Here is a 22416-nt window from a genome sequence, read left to right on the forward strand (position 1 = left end):
GCAGGTTTGCATCTCTAGAGCAAACTTAAAAGACCATGTTAGAAAGGAACGTAGCTTCTTGATTATTTGAATACATTCTTTGGTTTGGAGTAAAAGGACTGTAGAATTAAATATATATATGGCATAAGAAGTTGAAAGGATTTTACTTTAAGGAGGAGAAGTAAAAACTACAGAATTGGAATCTCAAGAAATGACTCCTGTTTTTTAGAGTCACCTATGCTGTGTGGAATACAATATAGTTAGAAGCTTTTAAGCTGAAAGAACACAGTATGCTGTTTATCAAACATTCTAGGGAAATGAGCATATCATTCTGAATGTTCCCTTTTTCGCTCATTCATTATATTATAGAGGAATAAATTGCTTGGACAACTTAAAGTGCTGAGTTGTTTATCATTTGAATAAACAGTAAAGGTTTTTCAAAGTAAACATAGTGTGACAATTCTTGTTGTGTAAGTTTTTAGGGTAGAACTCTTGTCAATTTTTCATCTCAATAGCAAAGTAGAGCCATAAAGAAAGAGTTAGGGATAATATCTACATTCAAGGTGAAAGATGATGAACAGCTGACTGTAAAGATTCCTTGAAGGCTAAGATCTACCCAAAACTGAGATCCCACTAAGGGAAGAATTCAAGAATGGCCAGGATATTTTTTTCTATAACAGGATGAATAAAGGTGACAAACTTACTGAGGTAAGCCTGTTGAGAACAAGCCTCATAGATACCTACGTGGACAGGGTTTACACACACAGATAAATACTACTTTTTTAATTGATTAAGAGTTATAATTAATAAAAGTCTCTTGTAACTGTCAACTAAAAAGTGGTCCAAGTTAGGAAGGAAGTTAAGCTGCTGGACTTGGTGTGTTTTGCCTTTCTTTGTCAGTCTCAGCTTTTCCTTACTAGGTCATTATTTGTCATGTTTTTTCCATCTAAGAAAAGTGCACCTGTATCCTGCAGGAAACACTGGAAATGCTGTTGGGGCAAATAGCAGAGGCAGTGCCATCCCCAGAGTAGTGGTGGCAGCGTGTGTTGTCAGATGCCGCTGCACTCTGTCACCATGCTGCCTCTCCTCTGTGCAGTGTGGCTTCCTGTTGTGGTGCATGGCTCCCAGCCCGGCCAACGGAGCGGACCTGCTCTACACGCGCATCATCCGTCCTTTATTCCTGAAGCACGAGTCGCAGGTAGACAACATGGTGAATGACTTGAAGGACAAAGCCAAAGAGACTGCAGATGCCATCTCTAAAGAAGGTATGGCTCGGGGACAGCTGATTCAGCGTGTGAGAGGACATGGGATATACTGAGCCCACGTAACAAGCTTCCTCACTTTGTGTCCTATAACCTTTCCTCAGCTGTGTGCCAGGGCTAGTCCGGGATTTCTTTCCCAAGACTTTGCCTGTTGCCTTTACTTTTCCCGACATTCTTCTGCCATGTCACATAAAACACATCATTCGGTCAGCACTTTAGGAAAAATGACTTTCCTTTGGTGGGTAGAGATTTCAGAGAGTCATCTGTATTTATACACAAGTGCCATCTCTTTATTTCATTTCAGGTTGAACTGCTTAATATGCTGTTCACACCGCTTTTGTTAGAGGGCCAAGAGAATGCCCTCTCTCTCAGCTCTCCTGATCCTTTCATTCAAATACTTATTTGTAGAGGTGCTTGATATGTGCCAAGCATGTTCATAGCACTGGGCATGAACCAGGGAACCAGACAGACCAATGGACCATAGTGAACTCATGAAGGTTACAATCTTGTTGAGAGAAAGAGAGAGACAATACCATTGAAAAGCAAGTTATATGGCATACTTAGCAGATGATACAGAGAAAGATTAAGCAGATAGAAAGATAGAGAGTGCCAGGGGCTGATGGGAAGCTTACAATTTTCAATAGAGTGATGTAGCAAATCCTCACAAAGAAGGCTGTACTGAGTCCAAGTTGAAAGTGTTAAGGGTAGGAACCGTGGGGAAGAAAGCTGCAGATAGAAGAAACGGCATGTGCAAAAGCCGGGAGTGGGCAGAGTACGATTGGCAGGGGGTGACCTAGAGGGAGAGTTGAAGGAGACAAGGTCAGAGAGGCTGGGGAGTGGAGCTGGAAGAGGACAGATCATATAGTACCCTCCAGGCTGCTGTAAGGGCTTTGGGCTTTTATTCTGCGTGAGATGGGCGTGAGCTGGGGTGCCACTGGAGAACTGTGAGCAAAGGAGCAACATGATTCGTCCTCTGTTGGAACAGGCTTATGTTGGCCACTGTATTAAGAATAGACTGAAGGGGGACAAGAAGGAAATCAGGAGACCAGATAAAAGGTTATTGCGGTGATTTGGCTGAAGGTGGTGGTGGTGGCTTGTTTGTAGTGGTAGCAGTAGGAGGTAAGAAGTCAGATCCTTGCTATATTTTGGAGTTAGAACCAGTAGGATTTGCTTATGGATCAGGCATGGAGTATGAGAGAGGAGTCAAGGACGAGGCCAAGTTTTTTTAGCCTGAACACATGGGAGGATAGAATTGCCACTGAGCTGGGGAAGACTGGGTGTTAACAGGTGTAGAGGGGAAAATAAGGAATTTAGTTCTGGACATAACTTTGTGTCTACTGGGTACATGGAGAAGTCAGCACAGCCAGGTGGATATGGATGTTGAGAGTTCAGGAGACAGGATAGGGCTAGGGATAGAAATTTGGGGGAGGGGGGTTACCCACATATGGACAGTATAATAAGCATGAGACTGGATGAGATCACAAGGGAGTGAGTGTAGTTAGAAAAGAGGAAGTCTGAGGCCTGGGCCCTGTGGCCACCAATATTTGAGATCAAAGAAATGAGAAGCAACTGATAAGACTGATAAGGACTGGCCAGTTGAGCAAGCAAGAAAACTCGAGACTGTGGTATCCTTGGGGCCAAGTGAAGACACTGTTTCAAAGAGGAGGGAGGGGTCTGTGGTCACACGGTACAGATGGGTCAAGGAGGCTAAAGGCCGAAAACTGACTCTTGGATTTAGCAGTGAGGAAGGCACTAGTCGTCTTGACAAAACAGAGTTTGTGGGGTGGTGAGAGCAAAATCCTGATCAGAATGGATTTTATGGGAGGAAGGGCATAAGAGAACATAGATTAGTCTTTTCAGAAGTTTCCCGCAGAGAAGAGTAGAAGAATGGGGCTGTAACTGGAGGAAGGTACTAGGGTCCTGAGGATGTTTTTTTCTTTTTCTTAAGGTAGAAGAAACAAAGTAGGTTTGAAAATTAATAGGAATGATCCAGTAGAGAGCAAAAAAATGATAGGAGTGAGGAAGTGAATTGCTGGAGCTCTGTCCTGGAATAGACCAGAGGGGACAGGGTCTAGAGTACAAATAGAGGGATCGGTCGTAGGAGCAGGAACAGTTTAGAATCATAGGAGGGGAATCAGTGTTGATGGGTGAAGATGCTGGTAGCTGAGTGTATGTGATGGTGAGAGCTTACAGAAGTGATTTTCTCATCACATCAAATTCCTCAGTAAACTAAGAAGGTCAACTGAGAGAGGGTGGGGAAGGAGGTGATAGAAAGGGGAGATGGTATGAAATAGTTACTTAGGACGAGGGTCAGCAAGCTTTTTCCGTAACGGGTCAGATAATAAATACTTCAGCTTTTGCCGGCCGTCAGGTCTCTGTGGCATCTACTCAACCCTGCCATTGTAGCTTTACGCAACACACAGCCAGAGGTGACACGGTGACCGGTGCGTGTGACTGTAATGTGCTGGCCGCTCTAAGACAGGGGCGAGTGGATGGACTAGGACAGTGTCGTGTGATCGCCAGGGGGCATTAGAGGCTCACGGGAGGTTTGTGTTCCTGGACTTACAGTGAGGCCGCGTAGTCTGCTTGTGTCTTCTTTTCCAGCCACATTTCCAGCTGTGTGGGTGCAGCTGTGGGATAGATGGAGAGCTGCATCCGGGTTGACTTGGTTAAGTGGGAGCTCTGAAGGGGGACCTAATGAGTGGTTCATGTTTGATGGCGGAGGAGGGAAGTGAGGACAAAAGGGAAGTGAGGAACAGTGAAAGGGGTGATAGAATCGATGGCTTATACAACCAGGTGGTGGGGGAAGAAGAACTCGGAGTCAGGAAAATAGAGGGAGCGGGCTGCAAAGGTAGGAGGTGATGGTGGAGTGGGACGCTCGGCGCTGAGACCGGAGAGAGGCAGCCATTACTGGTTGTGACAGTGAGGACGTGAGGTAGGCTGGAGCAGGTAGGGTGGAACGTCAAGGTTTTTGGAGGGGAGGAACCAAGAGGCCAGGATACTGGAAGAATATCGTAATTACTGATAAAGTAAGAGTAGTGCTAGAGAGTGATATTAAGTTTGGAGTTAAAATCTTAAAGAAATGAGGCAGCACAGCCCAAGGGTCAGTGGACTGGAAAAAGAAGGGCTAGTGGGAAAGATAATTTGATGACATGAGATTCTGAACATGGCCCTGAAGAACAAAGGACGCTTTCTGGACCTCCAGACCCAGTAGTACCAGGGTCATGGAAGGAAAAAACAGCCGAAACTTGAGAAAGCAGTGTCCTTAGGGGACAGCCACGTTTCTTTAAAAGGAACAAGGTGAAGGAAACATTCAGAGAAATGGATGAGGATAGAGGAGCTCTCGCTAATGATGGGACTTAAATTCCAGAGGGCACAGTAAGGGTTTTAAAAAGTGGAGAATGGGCATAGAATTAGAGAATTAAAAAAAAAAAGTTCTACAATAATGAGAAAGTGGGAGACAAGAGGTGACCTGGCCCCTGAGGAAGGAAGATCCCCCAGACGGTCCCCCGGCAGCTGTGTGTCCCCGCAGTGGTGTGCTCTCCCCCCACCCCCCCAACAGGCCGTTCTCTCCCGACGCCCGCTCCTGGGCACATGGCTCCAGTCTCCTTCAGAACGTTTTTTAGTTTCCTCACATCCTCCCGCTTTGGGATCGCCAGTTCCTTTTTAAGAGATTTCTTAACTGTTCCTCCTTGCTCTTAGCCTAACCAGCAACCTCTGGTGATGTCATTTCTGTCTAATTTGCCCACATTTCTTAGTCTTTGGTTCTCTCAGATCTCAGTACTCTGAAATCCGATTTTACTTTGATACATTCCTAAACACAGGTGTGAGAATGAAAATAAGTTAAGAGGAATTTAGGTGCTGACACATTTTAGACTTTTCTCCCAGTTTCTGGATTCTCCAAAAAGGACATTTTTGCAAAAGGCTAGTTAAGAGAGAAGCTGCAGTTTCTGTGTAAACTTTGTTCAGCAATTTTAATTGAGTGAAGGGAGAGCAGCTGTCAGGCAGCTGGTGAACAAGGAGGGCCTCCTTGGCTGGCATTCCCCTTGGGGCTCCATCAAGAACAGCTGCAGTTTGTGGAATCTCAGGAGGCCTGGAGGCTTCCAGAACACGCCCCCCTGCCCCATCACGCATATCACACTCACTCTTACGGCACATTTCAAGCCACTTGGTAATTAGGCAGGGTAGGTGGGGCTTAATCTCCCACAGATATAAGAATATTTTCCTGATGAATGTAGCTTCGTGCCATGAACTTGAACACTTACAGCAAACTCTTCCCATCATAAGCAAACTCTTCCCATCATACAAGGAAATGGTGGCACAACGATAAAACATAAACATGCATATAAGTATTCCGTCATTTCTTGATTCGGGGAATGATGGTTTTCTCTGATTTTTGTCACCAAGGCATAGACAGCCGACCCTGTTGTCATCAGACTGAGACATAGTGAAATTGTACAGGTGAGCACTCAGGCACAAAGGAGAATTTCTTGAATGTGCAGGGGACACTATACGCTCAAGGAATCTCTACTTCTTGTGATACTTAAAGGAGGACAGAGGGCAATGGCTTAGGTGACAGTCACTACAAGGGGGCTAGGCCAGACGATCTTCAGTAACTCTGCTCAAGTACTCAGGATTTGCCCTTGAAGAGGTCTCTTGTCCATTTCCGGGAAACTCTCCTAGCCCTGCCCACAAACCTCGGTATGTTCTCATCTGAGCATGAGTCATCCAAGTTGTTAATCTAGTAGCTACATTAGGCACAGAACCGCATTGCAAATAGCTCTGATGCAATTTTCTTTCCTCCTAACAGCCAAGAAAGCTGCTGTGAATTTACTGGGTGAGGAAAAGAAGAGCACCTAAATCACTGACTGGATGAAACCTTTCTGCCCTCTCTGTACCTTCCTTTTAGAGCTTGATGTTATATTAGGAACTGTGGTATAATCATTTTAATAATGTTGCCTTGGAAACATTTTTGATATATTAAAAAAAGGAATGTGTAAGTTTTTTTGCTTACTTTTACTGTCTGTATACACAGGGAACATTTAAATTTAATGCAATGGGCAGTGTCCAAGTTTTTGGAAAGTACATTTTGCCTCTGGGTAGGAAAAGACACATGTCACCATCCTGCAGGAAAAATAAACTTAAAATTATATATCCTACAGGCTTTGTACTTTAGTGGGCTCTCTCTGCATGCATTTTCTCTGTACTTTTAGGATACTCTATAACGGTCTACTTCATGTAATGTACAATTTTGTATTAAATGTTTTTAATGTATTTGTGCATACACACGCATAGGGAAATGTTACTGTCTGTGCGTAATGCTCATGGGGAGCTCCTGCCAAAGGCTGAAGGTTCCACTGTGCTGGTGTGATCTGAATAATACTTTAGAAAATTAATACACATGAGTAATGTTTCGAGTGAACAGTTAAGTGATAAATGAGGCTGAACTGGAGGCTGGCCTGGTGGTTTTCCTAACATTGTAGCAGCTGAATACAAAAACAGCTTTGTAAAGCAGTCAGTTGAGTGATAAATGGGGAAGGGTACACACACACATCACAGCTCCCAGTTCTGCAGAACTACTAATATTGTCTTGTAGCTTTTTAAAAATTGGCTGATAAGCTTTCAATCTGTTTTTAAGATGCTATAGTGGAAACCATCCCTGGTTTCACCTTCATAGCTGAATAATATGTTGGTTTAGTCTTGTTTCTTTTCCAGTCTTTTTAAAAGCAGTTAAGGAACCTCCAGAGGCTTGCCCACTTCTGATTACATGTACATTCTTGTTTTTATCATTAGCAACTACATGCTAATGATGACACCAGGCTCTAAGAGCAATTCTCGGAGAAGAAAGGAAGTATGATATAACCCATAATCCAGTTGGCAGTGGTTAAGACAAACGGCCTTCATCTTCTTTCCCTGGCCTTTAAGGTCAAACACCAGATGCTTCCCTAGTTTACAAATCAGAATCATTTGTAGTCCATTTACACGCCTTCATCTTTATGCTTTACTTTGATAAACTGCACACAACCTCATAGTTTAAGTACAGAACACAAAGTTAAAATTAATGTCACTAGCTTGATTAGCCACATAGCTTATAGGGACCTTGACAACTTGTCTGTACTACAGAATCTGAGCTTTGCACCAACCATACTGCTAGGATGCTTCTGAATTAGACTAAACTGACCAAACAAGAGCATAACAAAACTAAAATTAAATATCCAGGCCTGTAAAATATTTCTTAAAGCAAATAAAGATGATTAGTTCCCTTTTAGATAACAATTAGGTAAAATCATGATGTCTCATGAAATCATTTCTCATGAAATGTCAAAGATATCAAAAATAGGGGATAATATCACCCTAATAATAATATGGATAATATCACACCCAATATTATAATAATATTTTTTGGGGGGGGGAATGTGATGATAAGGCATCTTATTAACCATACCTTAAAACATAAAAAACTTTTGGAAAGCAAACAGAATTACTTGTTATTGGAAGAAAAATCAAGCCTTAGGTTAAAGATTTTAAAAAGTACCTCTAGGAGTATTTAAATCCCTTTCCCCATAAATAAACTATGCTTTTCTTGGTGACAGAAGAATGAAAATTAGCAACTTCTAGCTAATCAGAATATATAATCAGATTAGTATACAAAATATGTAACTTTTAGTATACAAAGTATCAGGCAAGGTGGAGCATACAAGTTACTATTGCTCATAACTACTTACAGGCTAGTATCAGTTTTAAAACTACTATACTAAGAAAATTCTGAATGCAATATTTTTTATCCCTATAGCTTTATCCTGCAGTGCATTCTGTAAGAAATTTTAGTTACTGTTTTTGGCAGTCAACGTGTACATATTAATGACAGGAGAACTTATGAGTTGAGCAATTCTGTCTGTTTCGTTTTCCCAAGTAAGATATTGCCATGGCTAGAGTATTTGAAAAACTAATCGAGCCTGTGTCTAGCTATAAGACAAGCATTTGTTTATACATGAACACTATTTCGGGGATATGTAAAGGGAAAGAATTCCTACGACAATTCTTCTCCTACTTAAGAGCTTCTGATTGACAATTACTGCTACTCTGGGGAGTCTTCTGCCTACAGCCTGAAGAACATGAGCATAGCCTTTAAATAAGTTACCAACTATCCTGAAGATGTGATACAGTAAATGAAAATGGATGTAAATAAAATTCCGTTATCTCATTGAGCTGTTTTAGTTCATTTTATCTGATGGGGCTTAAAAGACTTTCCCTAAAAACATACCAACCAAAAAAAGTTTCTACCAGTAATTAGCATGAGATGGAGAGGAAACCTAAACTACTCTTGACCTTTGAAATAACACAGGTTTGAACTGCACGGGTCCATTTACATATGGATTTTTTTCAATAAATACATACTACAGTACTACACGATCTGCGGTTGACTGAATATCCAGTTGCAAAACTGCAGCTCTGGAGAGCCGTTTGTTTGCAAAGTTATCACTGGATAGTTGACTGTGATAGTTGTCAGCTGTACTGCTTTCTACTGGCATAATGTATTACACACAGTCGCATACAGCTACTAGTTGGTGTTATTATTGCATGTAAGTATATTTTGATGTAGTAAACACATATGTGCCTCCAAATCACTCTGTACTTTAAGAGACCAAGAAAAGAACTTGGGATTTTATTAAAAAGACCTACTTCTGGAGGGCGTACTTTGGTCAGCTTCATCTCCTGCATTTGCTTATTACATGTCTGTATGTCTAGAATCATGGTGTTTAGAGTAATAGATACAATTCACATCCTTAGCCATCAAATATTACAGTTCTATATAATACAGCAGAAGAAAGTAAATATATTTGAGAATGACCTTATTTAAAAGTTTTTCTGGCTGCTTACTACAGTATTAGCTTATAAAGTATCTTTGTAAACACACACCTCAGAGAACTAAGAGAAATAAAGAGGTTATTTGGTCAAATTAGTGGTTCTCAAACTTGTGTGCATCAGGATTTCTTGGTGGGGGTTGCGGGATCGGGAATTGGTAAAACAGATTGCTGGCCTCATCCCCAAAGTTCCTGATTCAGGAAGCCTGTGGCAGGGCTGAAAAATCTGCATTTCCAACAAGATCCGAGGTGATGCTAATGATCCAGGAATCACAATTGGACACAAAACCACTGGGTTAGATTAATGCTCTCTTTACACTTAGTATACAGAGGTCTTCAGGCCTGGGCTGTGCATTACAATCATCTGAGCAGCTTTCAAAAAATACTGGTATCTGCCTCCACTACCAGAAATTCTAACATTAACCTACTATACACCCAGGTGCCAGTATTTTAAAACTCTTCAGGTGATTCAAACATGCAGCCAGGGTTGAGAATGTGAAATAAGATTCGTATTTATGGCAAGACAAGAAAAATTTAAACATAAAAATTCTTCTCTGTCCTTTGGTCTCCCCTCTCCCCCCAGTGTGCACTGTGTACCCACATTATGCATTGACCAAAGCTCCCCCATTAGCAGGAATACCTGCTCAACCATAAATAGCAACATTCTCCTAGCATCAACAAGACAACTCCTTGAAAGATAACAGGCTTCTTGAGCTTGTAAAGGTTCACATAACCCACCACGATGGCGCTTAGATCTGGATTATGAAAACTGTCAAGTACAAACACATCATTTAACATACAGCCCTGTCTTAAAAAAAACCATATATAAACTGTGTCTTGACTTCTAATGGGCAGAACAATTCTCAGAGCTTTCTGAGATGCTCTTCCCGGGTTTGAGGATGCTCAATCCTCAAATTTGGCTTGAATAAAATTTTCCCATTCTTTCTTATATCAACTGATTAAATTTTTCGCCAACAAGAACTACTGGTAGAGACTACTAGTAAGGTCGAGAATCCCAAGGTCTGGAGAGTTTGTCTTAGCTCATGAGTTCACCTGGTGTGTTAGTTTCCTATTGTTACTGTAACATATTACAACAAATTCAGTGGCTTAAAACAACACAGATGTATTAGCTTACAGTTCTGAAGGTCAGACATCCAAGAGGTTGGCAGGGCTGCATTTCATCTGGAGACTGTAGGGGAGAATCCATGTCCTTGCTGCTTTCAGCTTCTACACGCTGCCTGCATTCCTCGTTTGTGGCTACTTGGTACTCTGACCTCTGCTTCCCTTTTATAAGCACCTTTGTGATTTACATTGGGCTCACCTGGATAATCCAGGATACTCTCTGCAGCTCAAGATCCTTAATCTCATATGCAAAGCCTTTTGTCATGTAAAGTAACATACTCACAGGTGGTTTTGTTTTTATTGTTTTTGTTTTTTTTCCGCGGGGGCGGGGCCAGTGGTAGGGAGAGCGGCCCATTCTGCCTACCCCACCTAGTCTCTCTTTGGGTACAGAAATTTCATTATAGTTACCCTCAATATCAAAACAACTGTAAAGAGCATCTTAATGTTGGGAGGAAACGAAAAAAAAAAAAAGGGTTTAGGGAAGAACTATTCATATCCAAGTAAAGACTGGAGGTTTATCCTCTGGAGATAGTAAGAGGATCTTTGGAGTAGGGGACACAGGCAGAGTTAAGGGAAGGAAGTTGTATTAAAAACAGGATTGAGCGACTAAATGCTGAGACCCATTAGCCCCACCCTGCCTTCTCTCACTAGGCTCCCAGATCTTTATCCTCCTGGAAGCTTCTTAGACTTCTCTCTGGGGAAGCACATCAGCCTAAGAGAAAACACCTCTGATCTTGGAAGTTTCCCCCAAAATGTCTCAGCCAGATATCCCTTTAGTGAAACTCACAGTCTGCAAGCCCTTCTTATATGCTCAGAACTTCCAATCAACTTTTTTGGTCTTTCACTCTTAAAAAAAAATTAAGGAAAGCCACTTAAACATGACAGGAATCTAAATAAAAACAATTAAAAAAAAAGTGACTTGGAAGTAAAAGGATATAAACCATACCCTCTAAGAAAGAAGAAATTACATCCATGAAATAAGAATAGAATGCTAGAAAAAGGAAACATTTAGGTGACAAAAGAGCTTACAGAAGTTGAAAATAACAAGAAAAATGAAAAGTTCAATAGAAGGGTTGGAAGATAAAGCTGAGAAATTCTAGGAACTAGAACATAAAGACAAAGAAATGGAAATAAGAAAAAAAGATAAGAAAATTTTAGGACTTGCCCAGCAGGTCCAATATTTAAATAAGGAATTCCAAGATCAGCTCTCCGGCTATAGGATGCCTAGATGCTCAGAGCCTGAAGTTGATGCCACCAGAACCCCGGGGGAAGAGGGGCTCTGTTCTCATCTTTCAATAAAGCTGTTGGTCTAATTTTTTTAAAAAAGCAATTCCAAGATCAGAAAGGGGAGAAAAATCAATGAAATTTTCAAGAAAATCTCCCAGAACTGAAGAACACAAGTCTCCATATTGAAAGGGCCCATTAGGTACCCAGTACAATAGACAAAAGGAGACCCACACAAAGCACACTGTTGTGATATTTAAGAATACTGAGATCTGAGTTTCAGTAAGAAAAATGTGAGTCACAACAGATCATGAACTAGAATGGCTACAACAGAAGACCATGAAGCAATGCCCTTAGACTTCTGAAATGAAATGATTTCCAATTCTAGTTCTATACCCAGCCAAACAGTGTGAGGGTAGAATGATGACACTTTCAGATATGCAAGGTCTAAGAACATTTACCTCCCTTACATTTTTCCCAGGAAGATCCTGAAGATGGGCTACACAAAACAAAGAAGTAACTCAAGAAAGAATACATAACATGCAGAAATACAGGATATCCAAAAACAGTAAAGTAGTGAAGCGAGTCATACTCTGAATGATGGTGAAGAGAGAGACCTGAGTGAAGCTGTGCACTGGGTGGAAAGGGTAACTAGTAGAGATTAGAGCCAGGTGAAAGGCTCCAGAAGAGACTTCTTTAAAAAGATGAAATTAATGAACTACTTGGGCTTCCCTGGTGGTGCAGTGGTTAAGAATCCGCCTGCCAATGCAGGGGACACGGGTTCGAGCCCTGGTCTGGGAAGATCCCACATGCCACGGAGCAGCTAAGCCCATGCGCCACAACTACTGAGCCTGCGCTCTAGAGCCCATGAGCCACAACTGCTGAGCCTGCGTGCCACAACTACTGAGCCCGCGCACCTAGAGCCCATGATCCACAACAAGAGAAGCCACTGCAATGAGAAGCCTGCTTACCGCAACAAAGAGTATCCCCTGCTCGCAGCAACTAGAGAAAGCCCGCACACAGCAATGAAGACCCAACGCAGCCAAAAATAAAAACAAATTAAAAAAAACAAAAAAAATAAACTATCTGATGTGAACAAACTATTTGTAAGGTTGTTTTGACAACTGATAGTTTATGGCTGAGTTAGTGACAAATATTCAGAAAACTGAGCAAATAAAAGAAAAAAATTAGCCCCAAAGAAATAAAAAATAACCACAGCATACTCGAGAGTGTTTCTGGAGATCAGCTGGGGATCTTCCTAAATGCATTCAAATTCTGGGCTTGGGCCAGAGATTCTGCATTTTTCACAAACTCCCAGGGGAGCCCAGTGCTGCTGGATCCCTGACCGTAATTTTGAACAGCAAAGGTACTACATGGTTCAGCTATGAATGGAGTATAGGATAATAATGTAAACTCTGAATAGTGATTAAAATTATAAAATACAGTGGTAGGAGGGAAGATGGGAAAGATGCATGCATGTGTTGGGGGTAAAGGAAGGAAAACGAAATCATCCTCCTCTACAGATGGAAGTTAATGCCTAAAATTGAAACTATTAAAACTGGCTGGCTCTTTAAATTATGTACAATATTGATAACAATAAAGTCCTTAAAAAAAAGGGCAAAGGATGTGAACATAATTCACTGAAATAAATACAAATGACATTTCAACATATGAATAAATGCTCAATTTTGCTCATTAGAAAACAGTCTATTTTTCACTTGACTGGGAAAGAAGCAAAGTTAATTATTCACTGATTGCAGCAAGATGAAGAAACAGCAATATGTTACAGCAATAGTTGTGAAACCTTTTCTGACAATCCTATTGTCCCATAAGTAAAAGAATTTTAGATTCTAGTGATCTTTCTGTAACAAATCTTTTAAGTTGACCGCCCCAGTATCCACTCTCAACTACTCACTTCCTTGGCTGCCTCTACTATCAGGACTGAAAGGCTGTATTTCACTTTGTGCCAGAGTTCTTGACAATGAAACTTAAGTGAAAGTTGGCCAGGAGGGATTTTGAGAAATCTCTGGCTTTCCTTTTAACGGGGGACAGATGTGGAACTCTGATACAATGTCAGGTCTGGTATCATCCCTTTTACAAGCTTGCAACAATTGTAAGGATGTTAGAAACATGCCATGGATAGCGGAGTAGAAAGGTATGAGGGCATCACTGAGCAACCGAACCAACACCTATAATAACCTTTGGGTTTCATGTTATTTGAAAAAATTTAATTCCTGCTTAAGTCCCTCATCGTTTTCTGTTACACAGCCAAACACATTCCTAAGTGATACACTTCCCCAAAGAGGGCTTCTCTGAATCATGTTTTGCAACCCTGTATTTATTTGTAAGTCTGATATATAAACTGCTGTACTATTATGTTCACTATAAAACATATTAACAACAGAAGTCATTAGAGAGAAAAAAACCTAAGTAACAATTCTAATACTTCTTCCTGCATACCACTGGATCATCTCATACAGCCTGGATGTGTAACCCGTTTTAAAGTTCTGAAAGTCTGGCTTCGTTTATTCTGTAATCACTTGGAATTGTTTGATCTCAAGCAATAAAAACTTAAAGAAATGGGGATTTAAAGGAGGACATAAGGGGGCTCATAAGATTCACAGAAGAGCTATACCAGGCCTCAGGAAGACAGGAATCAGGATAGCTCAAGTTTGTAAACAATTCCCATCACCATTTGTACTTGTGTTTCTACTCCAGATTTAATATTTGTGAGAAATAATCCATTGGCCTGGCTTGGGTCATATCCTGTGGTCAGGATGCAGTCCTGTAATTAACTGCCCTTCCAGAAGCATATGGAGTCAGGGAAGGCAGTTCCCCAAGAGATGATCAGTAGACAAAAACATATGGCTGGATAAGGAGTCTCTTAAATTTTACACAAAATCACCACTTTTAGAACAGTGCTTTGGAATAAAGTTAGAATCACCAATCCAATTTAGTTTCTTGAAAAAATGTTTATGTCAAGGTGCTAAAGCATAGGTAATTTTAGAACTCCAAGTAAAATAATATTCTTAAGTCTACACAATAAGCAAATCTAAAGCTTAAACTCCAGGACTTTCCACATGCCAACAAACTAGTAATTGATTAAACAATTCAATTACAATAATTGAGTAGAAGAATATGATCTACAGAGTGAAGTCAGAAAGAGAAAAACAAATATATATTAATGCATATATGTGGAATCTAGAAAAATGGTACAGATGATCTTATATGCAAAGCAGAAAGACAGACACAGACATAGAGATCAAACATAGGGATACCACAAGGGAAGGGGGCGTGGGATGAACTGGGAGATTGGGACTGACATATATACACTACTATGTGTAAAACAGATAACTAATGAGATCCTACTGTATAGCACAGGGAACTCTACTTGGTGCTCTGTGGAGACCTAAATGGGAAGGAAATCTAAAAAAGAGGGGATATATGTATATGTATGGCTTATTCACTTTGCTGTACAGCAGAAACTGACACAGTAGTGTAAAGCAACTATACTCCAAGTAAAAAGAAAAAAAAGAATATGATCTACAGACTGCCTGTTCATAGACCTCCAAAAGGATTTAAGCACTTTCTTCTGGTTTTAGGCTCACACTACGCTTCCACTCCCCATTTTATTCTCTTTATCGCCTCTGCTGGCATTAACTAATTTGTAAGCAAAAGCTACAAAAGTCAGTTTGAAATTTATTTCATTAATTTAAAAGAGGAACAAAATGTGTACTTCAAATCTTATTAAACTCATTTATCTGAAACATGTTTACACAGAGGACAAACAGATATAGGATTTCAAGTAACTTATGGTAGAGTCCACTGTCCATTTAAAAAAATGATTCTTTCACAAAAACTGCATTAAAAGGCAAAAAGAAAAAATTTCTTTTATACTTCCTAAGAGCTGGATGCATATTTCTGATGTAAATTTATTTCATTGTCAACTCTGATGCTGAAGCTGGGAGGCACAAATGTTCATAGTTCAGTTAAATGATGCAAACAGAAAGCTTCTGTTTCTCTCAGATACAAATGAGAAACCTCCATTCATGTCTCTTACAGTAGTACCACATCCTTGATTCTCATACCAGGTCACTTCTTCTTCTTTCCTTTCCCTTTTTTACTTCCCTCTCCTTGCTGAAGACTCTGGTCACCACCTCCGGTTTTTTGTGTCCTTGTTTTCAGTTTAGGTATCATTTCTGCAGCATACAACATTACTGACTTACCTAGGAACAAGAAGTTAGGCTTAGTGTATAATCTGAGAAATAAGACATAAAAGGTCGTTAACTTGAAAATCATGAAGTTTAAGAAATCATCACCACATCAAGAAAATAAGAATTTAAAAAGAAAAAAGCAGGGCTTCCCTGGTGGCGCAGTGGTTGGGAGTCCGCCTGCTGATGCAGGGGACATGGGTTCATGCTCCGGTCCGGGAAGATTCCACATGCTGCGGAGTGGCTGGGCCCGTGAGCCATGGCCGCTGAGCCTGCGTGTCCGGAGCCTATGCTCCGTGACGGGAGAGGCCACAGCAGTGAGAGGCCCGCGTACCAAAAAAAAAAAGAAAAAGAAAAAATCAAATGACTATGAAGACACTGATTTTCTCAAGTGGGGACCTTTCCTGGAGAAAATGTATTAAGAACAATGCTGAAATATTTAAATGAACAAAATAAAAATTTAGAACACTTTATTTGAAATAAAAAATTTGATCTTGGTCCTAGGAATTGACTTGAAGATCAAAGGAAAATATATCTAAACATAACAAGCTGAAAACAGAGTCAGGATATCATTGTAACTTAAGCTAGGAAGCACAGGCCCTCTCAATCTTACAGCAAACGCCCATGTCATTAAGCTACAAAATATGTCACTCACACGCCCAAATGATTTATGCCCACGTGCCCCCTGCTCTGGGCACCAACCACCTCCTCCAGCTCCAGTGGCTGCTTTCAACACATCAGCCGCTCAGCTCTGTTTTTTACTTTCTTACTGGAAACAGGAAGCAACATCTTTTCAACTGTAGTTTTTACTTCTATGTTATTAACTAGTCAAAGCAAAAGGTTGATGGTTTTTGTTTTTGTTTTTTTTTTGGTCTTTTGACTTGTAAGAAGTAGTGTAGGAAGATGCCAAAGAAAAGAAAAAATACACTGAATATACTACCTGTCATTACCGAGTCAGACCCTTAAGTTTCTAGAAATATCTACCAATCCTGACAGGTTTTGGTAGATATTAATAACCAAAAAATTATGTTAGAATAATAACCAGTTATTTTAATTCAATTAAAAACAATTCAGTTGTCACTTTGGGGTTACTGTGTCAAGAAAAAAATTAACAGCTCCATTTAAAAAACCTAGAACATATTTTTTACAAATAAAAAATTCAGAAAAGTAAAGAATTACATGTAAATAAATACTCATCTTCCCAATACACCGAGTTAATATATTGGAATACTGAAGTTTGTTTTGTTTGGTTCTCATTGTTTTTTAAGAAATAAAACACTAGAGCTAATGCTACAATCTACTCTGACCATCACACCCCTGACCACACTCCTCACTCCCTACTCGCCATTAGGTTAACTACTACCTTAAGACTTGGTGTTTTCTTCTAGTCCATTTCAAAAGTGTTTATATATATGTCAATAAACAATAGTGCATATACATCAATCAATAAACAGTAATATTTTGTATTTAAATGTATACCTAAGTGGCACCACACTATGCATATCTCTTGCGTTTTTCGCTCAATATGGCTTTTTATTTTTAATTTTTAAAATTATTTATTTATTTATTTTGGCCACCCTGTGCAGCTTGTGTGATCTTAGTTCCCTGACTGCGGATTGAACCCTGGGCCCCTGGCAGTGAGAGCACAGAGTCCTAACCACTGGACCGCCAGGGAATTCCCTCAATATGGGTTTTTATTTTTTTATTTAATAAATTTATTTATTTATATATTTTTTGGCAGCGTTGGGTCTTAGTTGCTGCGCATGGGCTTTCTCTAGTTGCAGTTAGCGAGGTCTACTCTGTTGCAGTGCATGGGCTTCTCACTGCGGTGGCTTCTCTTGTTGCGGAGCACAGGCTCTAGGCGCACGGGCTTCAGTAGTTGTGGGATGTGGGCTCAGCAGTTGTAGCTCGCGGGCTCCAGAGCACAAGCTCAGTAGTTGTGGTGCACGGGCTTAGCTGCTCCACGGCATGTGGGATCTTCCCAGACCAGGGCTTGAACCCATGTCCCCTGCATTGGCAGGCGGATTCTTAAGCACTGCGCCACCAGGGAAGCCCTCAATATGGCTTTTTAAATTTACTGACAGAAATGAATAGCAGACCTCAAGGGTCTCTAGGATCTGAAATAGCAGTAATGTGTGACCATTTAATAATTTCACATTCTTAACCTGGGAACAATGATGGGACTTCCAGAGGATTATAAAATGTTCACGCAACAATGTGTTTTTTTTGGAGAAATGATTAGTAGGTTTCATCACATTCTCAAAGGTCCTTAACTTAAAAGAAGTTAAAAGCACTGTTTACCTCTCTGCATCAGCAGCAGCCCTTTTTCTAAATTAATCTATAGAATGCAAATTACGTTTTTGACCTGTCAAAAGGTCAGTTTTAGAACATTTTTGACAGTGTAGAGGAGTAACCTATCCCAAACTTAATTCATTCATTAAAAAAAACTTACGTGATGGGAACTGTACAAGACAGAGGCTGCCATCTTCCTGTTTGAGCTGGACCCGGACCCTGCCCCTGTACTGAAGATCACGATTCCATTCTCTAGAGTACATTTTATTTTTCTAACATAAAGAAATAAATAAAAACAGGCTTTAAGAAAGTTATTACGTCAATGAGATGAGTATGGAAAATAGTGAACAAAGAACCATATCATACCTCAAGAAATACATTAAGTCCAACTGCTGAGCATACATCCTGAATCTCTGTAGCTGTAGGATTTTCAACAGCCTGAAAAGTTAAAAACAAAAACACTAAATAGCTCAGCTTTAAGTGGATATTGCTACATTGTTGTATAAATCATTTCAAATATCTGATCAAAACACATACCAAAATCCTAGGTTTCCTTTTTTTTTTTTTTTTTAGGTACAGTTGTTTCCATTGTAATTTTTAAATTCCTGGGACTCACACTGATTCATACTTGTGTATCCACCTCCCTTCCAAGAGAACATAACCTTCACAGGGTTAATACTGGTTTAACAACTATTATAGATGCAACCATTTCCTCCCTCCCTCCTTTCTTTCTTTCTGTCTGTATTTACTCTTTAGTGTCCATACTCAGCAAATTATAAGGTATAACAACCTTATGTTCAGAATAGACAAAGTTTAGTATGGCTAATGGAGATTCCATTGCTTAGTGAGGAGTAGTGTTTGTCCTGATCACCAAGTACCCTTTCTGGCTCCTCCAGAAGCCCTCAGAATTCTGTAGTCATTATTGGTACACTTTGATGGACACATCTGTCTATTAAATAAATATATGCTAGGAACTGTCTTTGCCACAAGGCTCTTTTTTCAAGAAGTCTACATAATACAGATGCAACCACTTTAGAAAACTGTTTGGCAGTATCTACTAAAGTTAAATATATGCATTTTTTATGGCCATGCAATTCCACTGCTATAGGTATGTTATTGAGGAAAAATACAAAATAGACAATCTCAAGAATGTTCACAGTACAACTATTTTTAATAGCCCCAAACAAGAAACAACCCAACTATCCATCAATAGTAGGCTGGATTGTGGTATATACACACAATGCAGTACTACAGAGCAGTGGCTTTCAGCAAGGTAATTTTGCCCCCTGACATTCAGCAATGCTAGGAGACATTTTTGATCATCACAACTAGGGTGGGGTAGGGCACTGGCTTCTGGTGGGTAGAAGCCAAGGATGCGGCTAAACCCCACACAGCACAGCACAGCCCAGCCTCTGCAACCATGAATCATCTGGCTCAAAACGCTGGTGGTGCTGCTGTCGGGAAACCCTACAACAGAGCAATGAAATTCAACAAACTACACTCACAAATGCAGGGTATAAGCACTCGTAAGCTGAAACCTCATAAGCTTCATGTTCATTGAAATCAGACAGACATAAAAATACATAGTGTGTAATGCCACTGAAATAAAATATAAGAAACAAGCAACAGTAATCTATGGTATCAGAAGTCAGGGCAGGGGTCATCCTTTGTAGTGAGTGTATATGGAAGGAACAGAGACTGGGAAGGGACATAAAGGAATCTTCCTGAGTGCTGGTAACGTGTTCTTTTTAAAATCTGGGTGCTTGGTTACCCATGCGTACTCATTTTATGAAATTTAATCAAAATAAACACGTAAGATTTACGTATGTTTCCGTATGTATGCTATAAATCAATAAAACTAAAAACAATTCAATCATTCTCCAAATTATCTTGAGATCTTGCTTCCAGAGGCCTCTGTCAATGTGGCTTGATGTTAGGCATTATTCTCAATCAGTGCTTTGGCGTCTTCTCTTTTACCCTGTAGCAGCAAAGCAGACTTTCCTCTACACATTTAAGCAGTAGAATGAGAGATATTAAATAACACAAAAATAATGTACTGCTTCAGGCCAAGTTCCTTAAATCCATCATCAGATTACAAAATGTAAATTAATCTTAAAAAAATAGAATATAACATTAATTTTGAAAATGAAAAGCTACAAAGACCCCCTTCACTTGGCACTAGGCACTTTCTAAACTTAAGCCACCAGGCCAACTAAGAACTCGGGTTTTCCTACTGAAACAGCACAAGGCAGAAATCATCTCTTTTAAAACTGTAAACACGTACTTTTAAAAAGTATTAATTTTAAAGTAACTTTACCCCTCTCAAAAAGAAGACGATGACGATGATAATGGACATAAAACTGTAAAACTCAACATATGTGAATTTTCTGCAAGTCTTGTTTAAAAACACAGCTGCATTCTGTATATCATATTGTACAATGCCAGAATTTTGGTTTCCTTTATTAAGGGAAAGAGTGTCATAACCTTAAGTTTAAAAAAACAAAAACGTGCAAACCCTACAACACTCCACCCCCAACTTCTTTCAAACACAGGCTCATGAAGAACCACTTAAAAAATTCTTTCAGTTATGAATCAGTGCCCTCCTGCATCACCAGTATTAATGAAAGCACCCTAATTGTTGGCTGCCGTTCTCCTCATGCCCCAAACAATGCAGTAAAGTAAAAGAAGCCTTTGTGGCCCTGACAATACAACCTCCCCAGGCCCTCAAAGACAGAAGTATCAGCCCGCTTACCTTACTTATGGGGATTCGCCGCCCCTCCGCTATGGTCTTCTTGTTATTTAAATAAGCAGGATAGATACAAATGAACCTGCCACAGGAAAAGCCCAGCTGGTATCACTCGAGAAATATTTCCAAAAGTTCATTCATTCTTTCTTTCATCATCATCATCATCATCAGGATTGCCGGTACACCTATACTATTATGTGCTTAACTTTTTTTCTTTAAATTGCCTCCCCTCTACTTAAAAAGCGAACTTTAACTTAGATGGAAAAAAACATCACTTGCTAGAGGGAGGGAGGGAGGGAGGAAGGAAGCAACGCCGTAACTGTTCAGTTAGATACAGGTGCCTGTCAAAACCTTCTGATGGCGGGGCCTGCTCTCTTATATAGAAACTACGGAGTCTGAGGTATTAAAGGCTTGAAAGAACTCAAACGAGCCTTTCCGAACGCACCAACAACTGAAAGAACAGATTTTTCACACTGTGATTACTTAACGGCATGTCCACGTAGCACCCAAAGTCCTCTGTCTCACGCACAGGTAAACACTGAGCTAGGTAAAGTTGGGATCTAGGGACCTGCGAACAGCCCTGGCGCAGCCGGCCTCAGGGAGGAACGGGCGCCGGAGGACAGGCCCGGAGCCCGGCGCTGGGGCTGAGCTCCCACGGCGAGCCTTCCTCAGGGCTGGGGAAGTCTGCGCAACACCCGCGGGCTCGCCGCAAGCCCCTTCCTCTCTCCGGACTCACCTGTCCTGGTCGGCCGGGGACCGCGCAGCGGCGCAAGCCATCTTCACCCAGCCCCCAGGCCGAACTTGCAAGAAAAACCCAGCCTGAATTCCGCTCGGAGATCTCCCAAACCACCCCATTTCCGGCGGAAGTCCTGCCCACCGAAGCGCTTTTGCGTCCGCCGTTTTTCACCGTCGGTTTGTTCCAGCACCTGTCGCTCGGCGTCAGGGTCTCTAGTTTCTGACGTGGCGTCGAAGCCTCTCGCGAGAGGGTCCACGAACGCTAGCAATTTCTTCGCTTCTCAAGATCTCGCCAAAACCAGCCTTTGGGGCGCTTGCCCTGTCACTAAAATTGGGTTAAGCGTTCACGCGCTTTCTTGGCCAATTTCACATTGCGTTTGGATGCTGCTAACTTCTCTCGTCCTTAGAGTAGGGCTCCACACCGCGGGTGATCTGTGAGTTCCGAGCAAGTTGTTAGAGTAGGCAAGAAAATACCCTTTATGTTTAATCTTTAACCGCTCCTGGGCCCTGCAGCTCGCTTTCAACTTGGCAAAAATGGAACTAGCAAAATTACTTGGCACTGTATTTCAGTGTGCTGTATAATGTTAGAAGTTTGACTATACACTTTTCAAAACCTTTACCCTAAAATCCACTGTATTTTTACATACCTTAGGTTAATTGCAAAGCACTGTTGCAGTATCCCATTCTTTAAACACAACTTTATTCCTATTTTCGTAGCGGCCGTTTATTCAGAAAACCGGACAAGGTAAAATAGGTATTTTCTTCTAAAACTGAAAAAACAAAATAAACAAACAAAACAAAAATCTGCCCAAAGGCTTGAGTCTCCGCGAGGCTGGGTCATTTTCGCCATTCTACGCTGGAGATGGCTGAGCATAAATACCCAGCTGGTCTGACTGGAAGCCCCTGATTTTTCTCCATCCCCTCAGTTCCTGTCTCTCAATCTTCCTTGTACTAGTGTCTTAGTTTGGTGGATTAGTTTG

The 22416-nt window shown here is 40.8% G+C and overlaps 2 protein-coding genes across 3 annotated transcripts in view; one reads left to right on the forward strand and one right to left on the reverse strand.

Moving 5' to 3' along the window:
* REEP5 (receptor accessory protein 5) overlaps positions 1 to 7958 on the forward strand; it is a 43070-nt gene extending 35112 nt beyond the window's left edge. Inside the window, exons 4-5 of the mRNA XM_079918784.1 lie at positions 1076 to 1244; positions 6052 to 7958. Of these exons, the coding sequence (XP_079774910.1) occupies positions 1076 to 1244; positions 6052 to 6101 (219 nt within the window). The 3' untranslated portion in view covers positions 6102 to 7958. The remainder of the gene's footprint in view (positions 1 to 1075; positions 1245 to 6051) is intronic.
* A 7236-nt stretch (positions 7959 to 15194) lies between these two features.
* On the reverse strand, positions 15195 to 21556 carry SRP19 (signal recognition particle 19; the record flags this gene model as incomplete). Of its 2 annotated transcripts, XM_079918528.1 has the most annotated exons (5): positions 15195 to 15678; positions 18116 to 18227; positions 18322 to 18393; positions 20708 to 20783; positions 21438 to 21556. In XM_079918528.1, 5 exons carry the CDS (start codon positions 21554 to 21556, stop codon positions 15545 to 15547), a joined length of 513 nt encoding a protein of 170 aa, XP_079774654.1. In that variant the 3' UTR covers positions 15195 to 15544. The 2 variants fall into 2 exon arrangements, with proteins under 2 accessions (XP_079774654.1, XP_079774655.1); XM_079918529.1 differs by lacking the exon at positions 20708 to 20783 and having other exon boundaries at positions 15527 to 15678; positions 21438 to 21538.
* Between the last annotated feature and the right edge of the window lie 860 nt (positions 21557 to 22416).

The sequence above is a fragment of the Stenella coeruleoalba genome (assembly GCF_951394435.1).
Source record: "Stenella coeruleoalba genome assembly, chromosome: 3".
Lineage (NCBI taxonomy): Eukaryota > Metazoa > Chordata > Mammalia > Artiodactyla > Delphinidae > Stenella > Stenella coeruleoalba.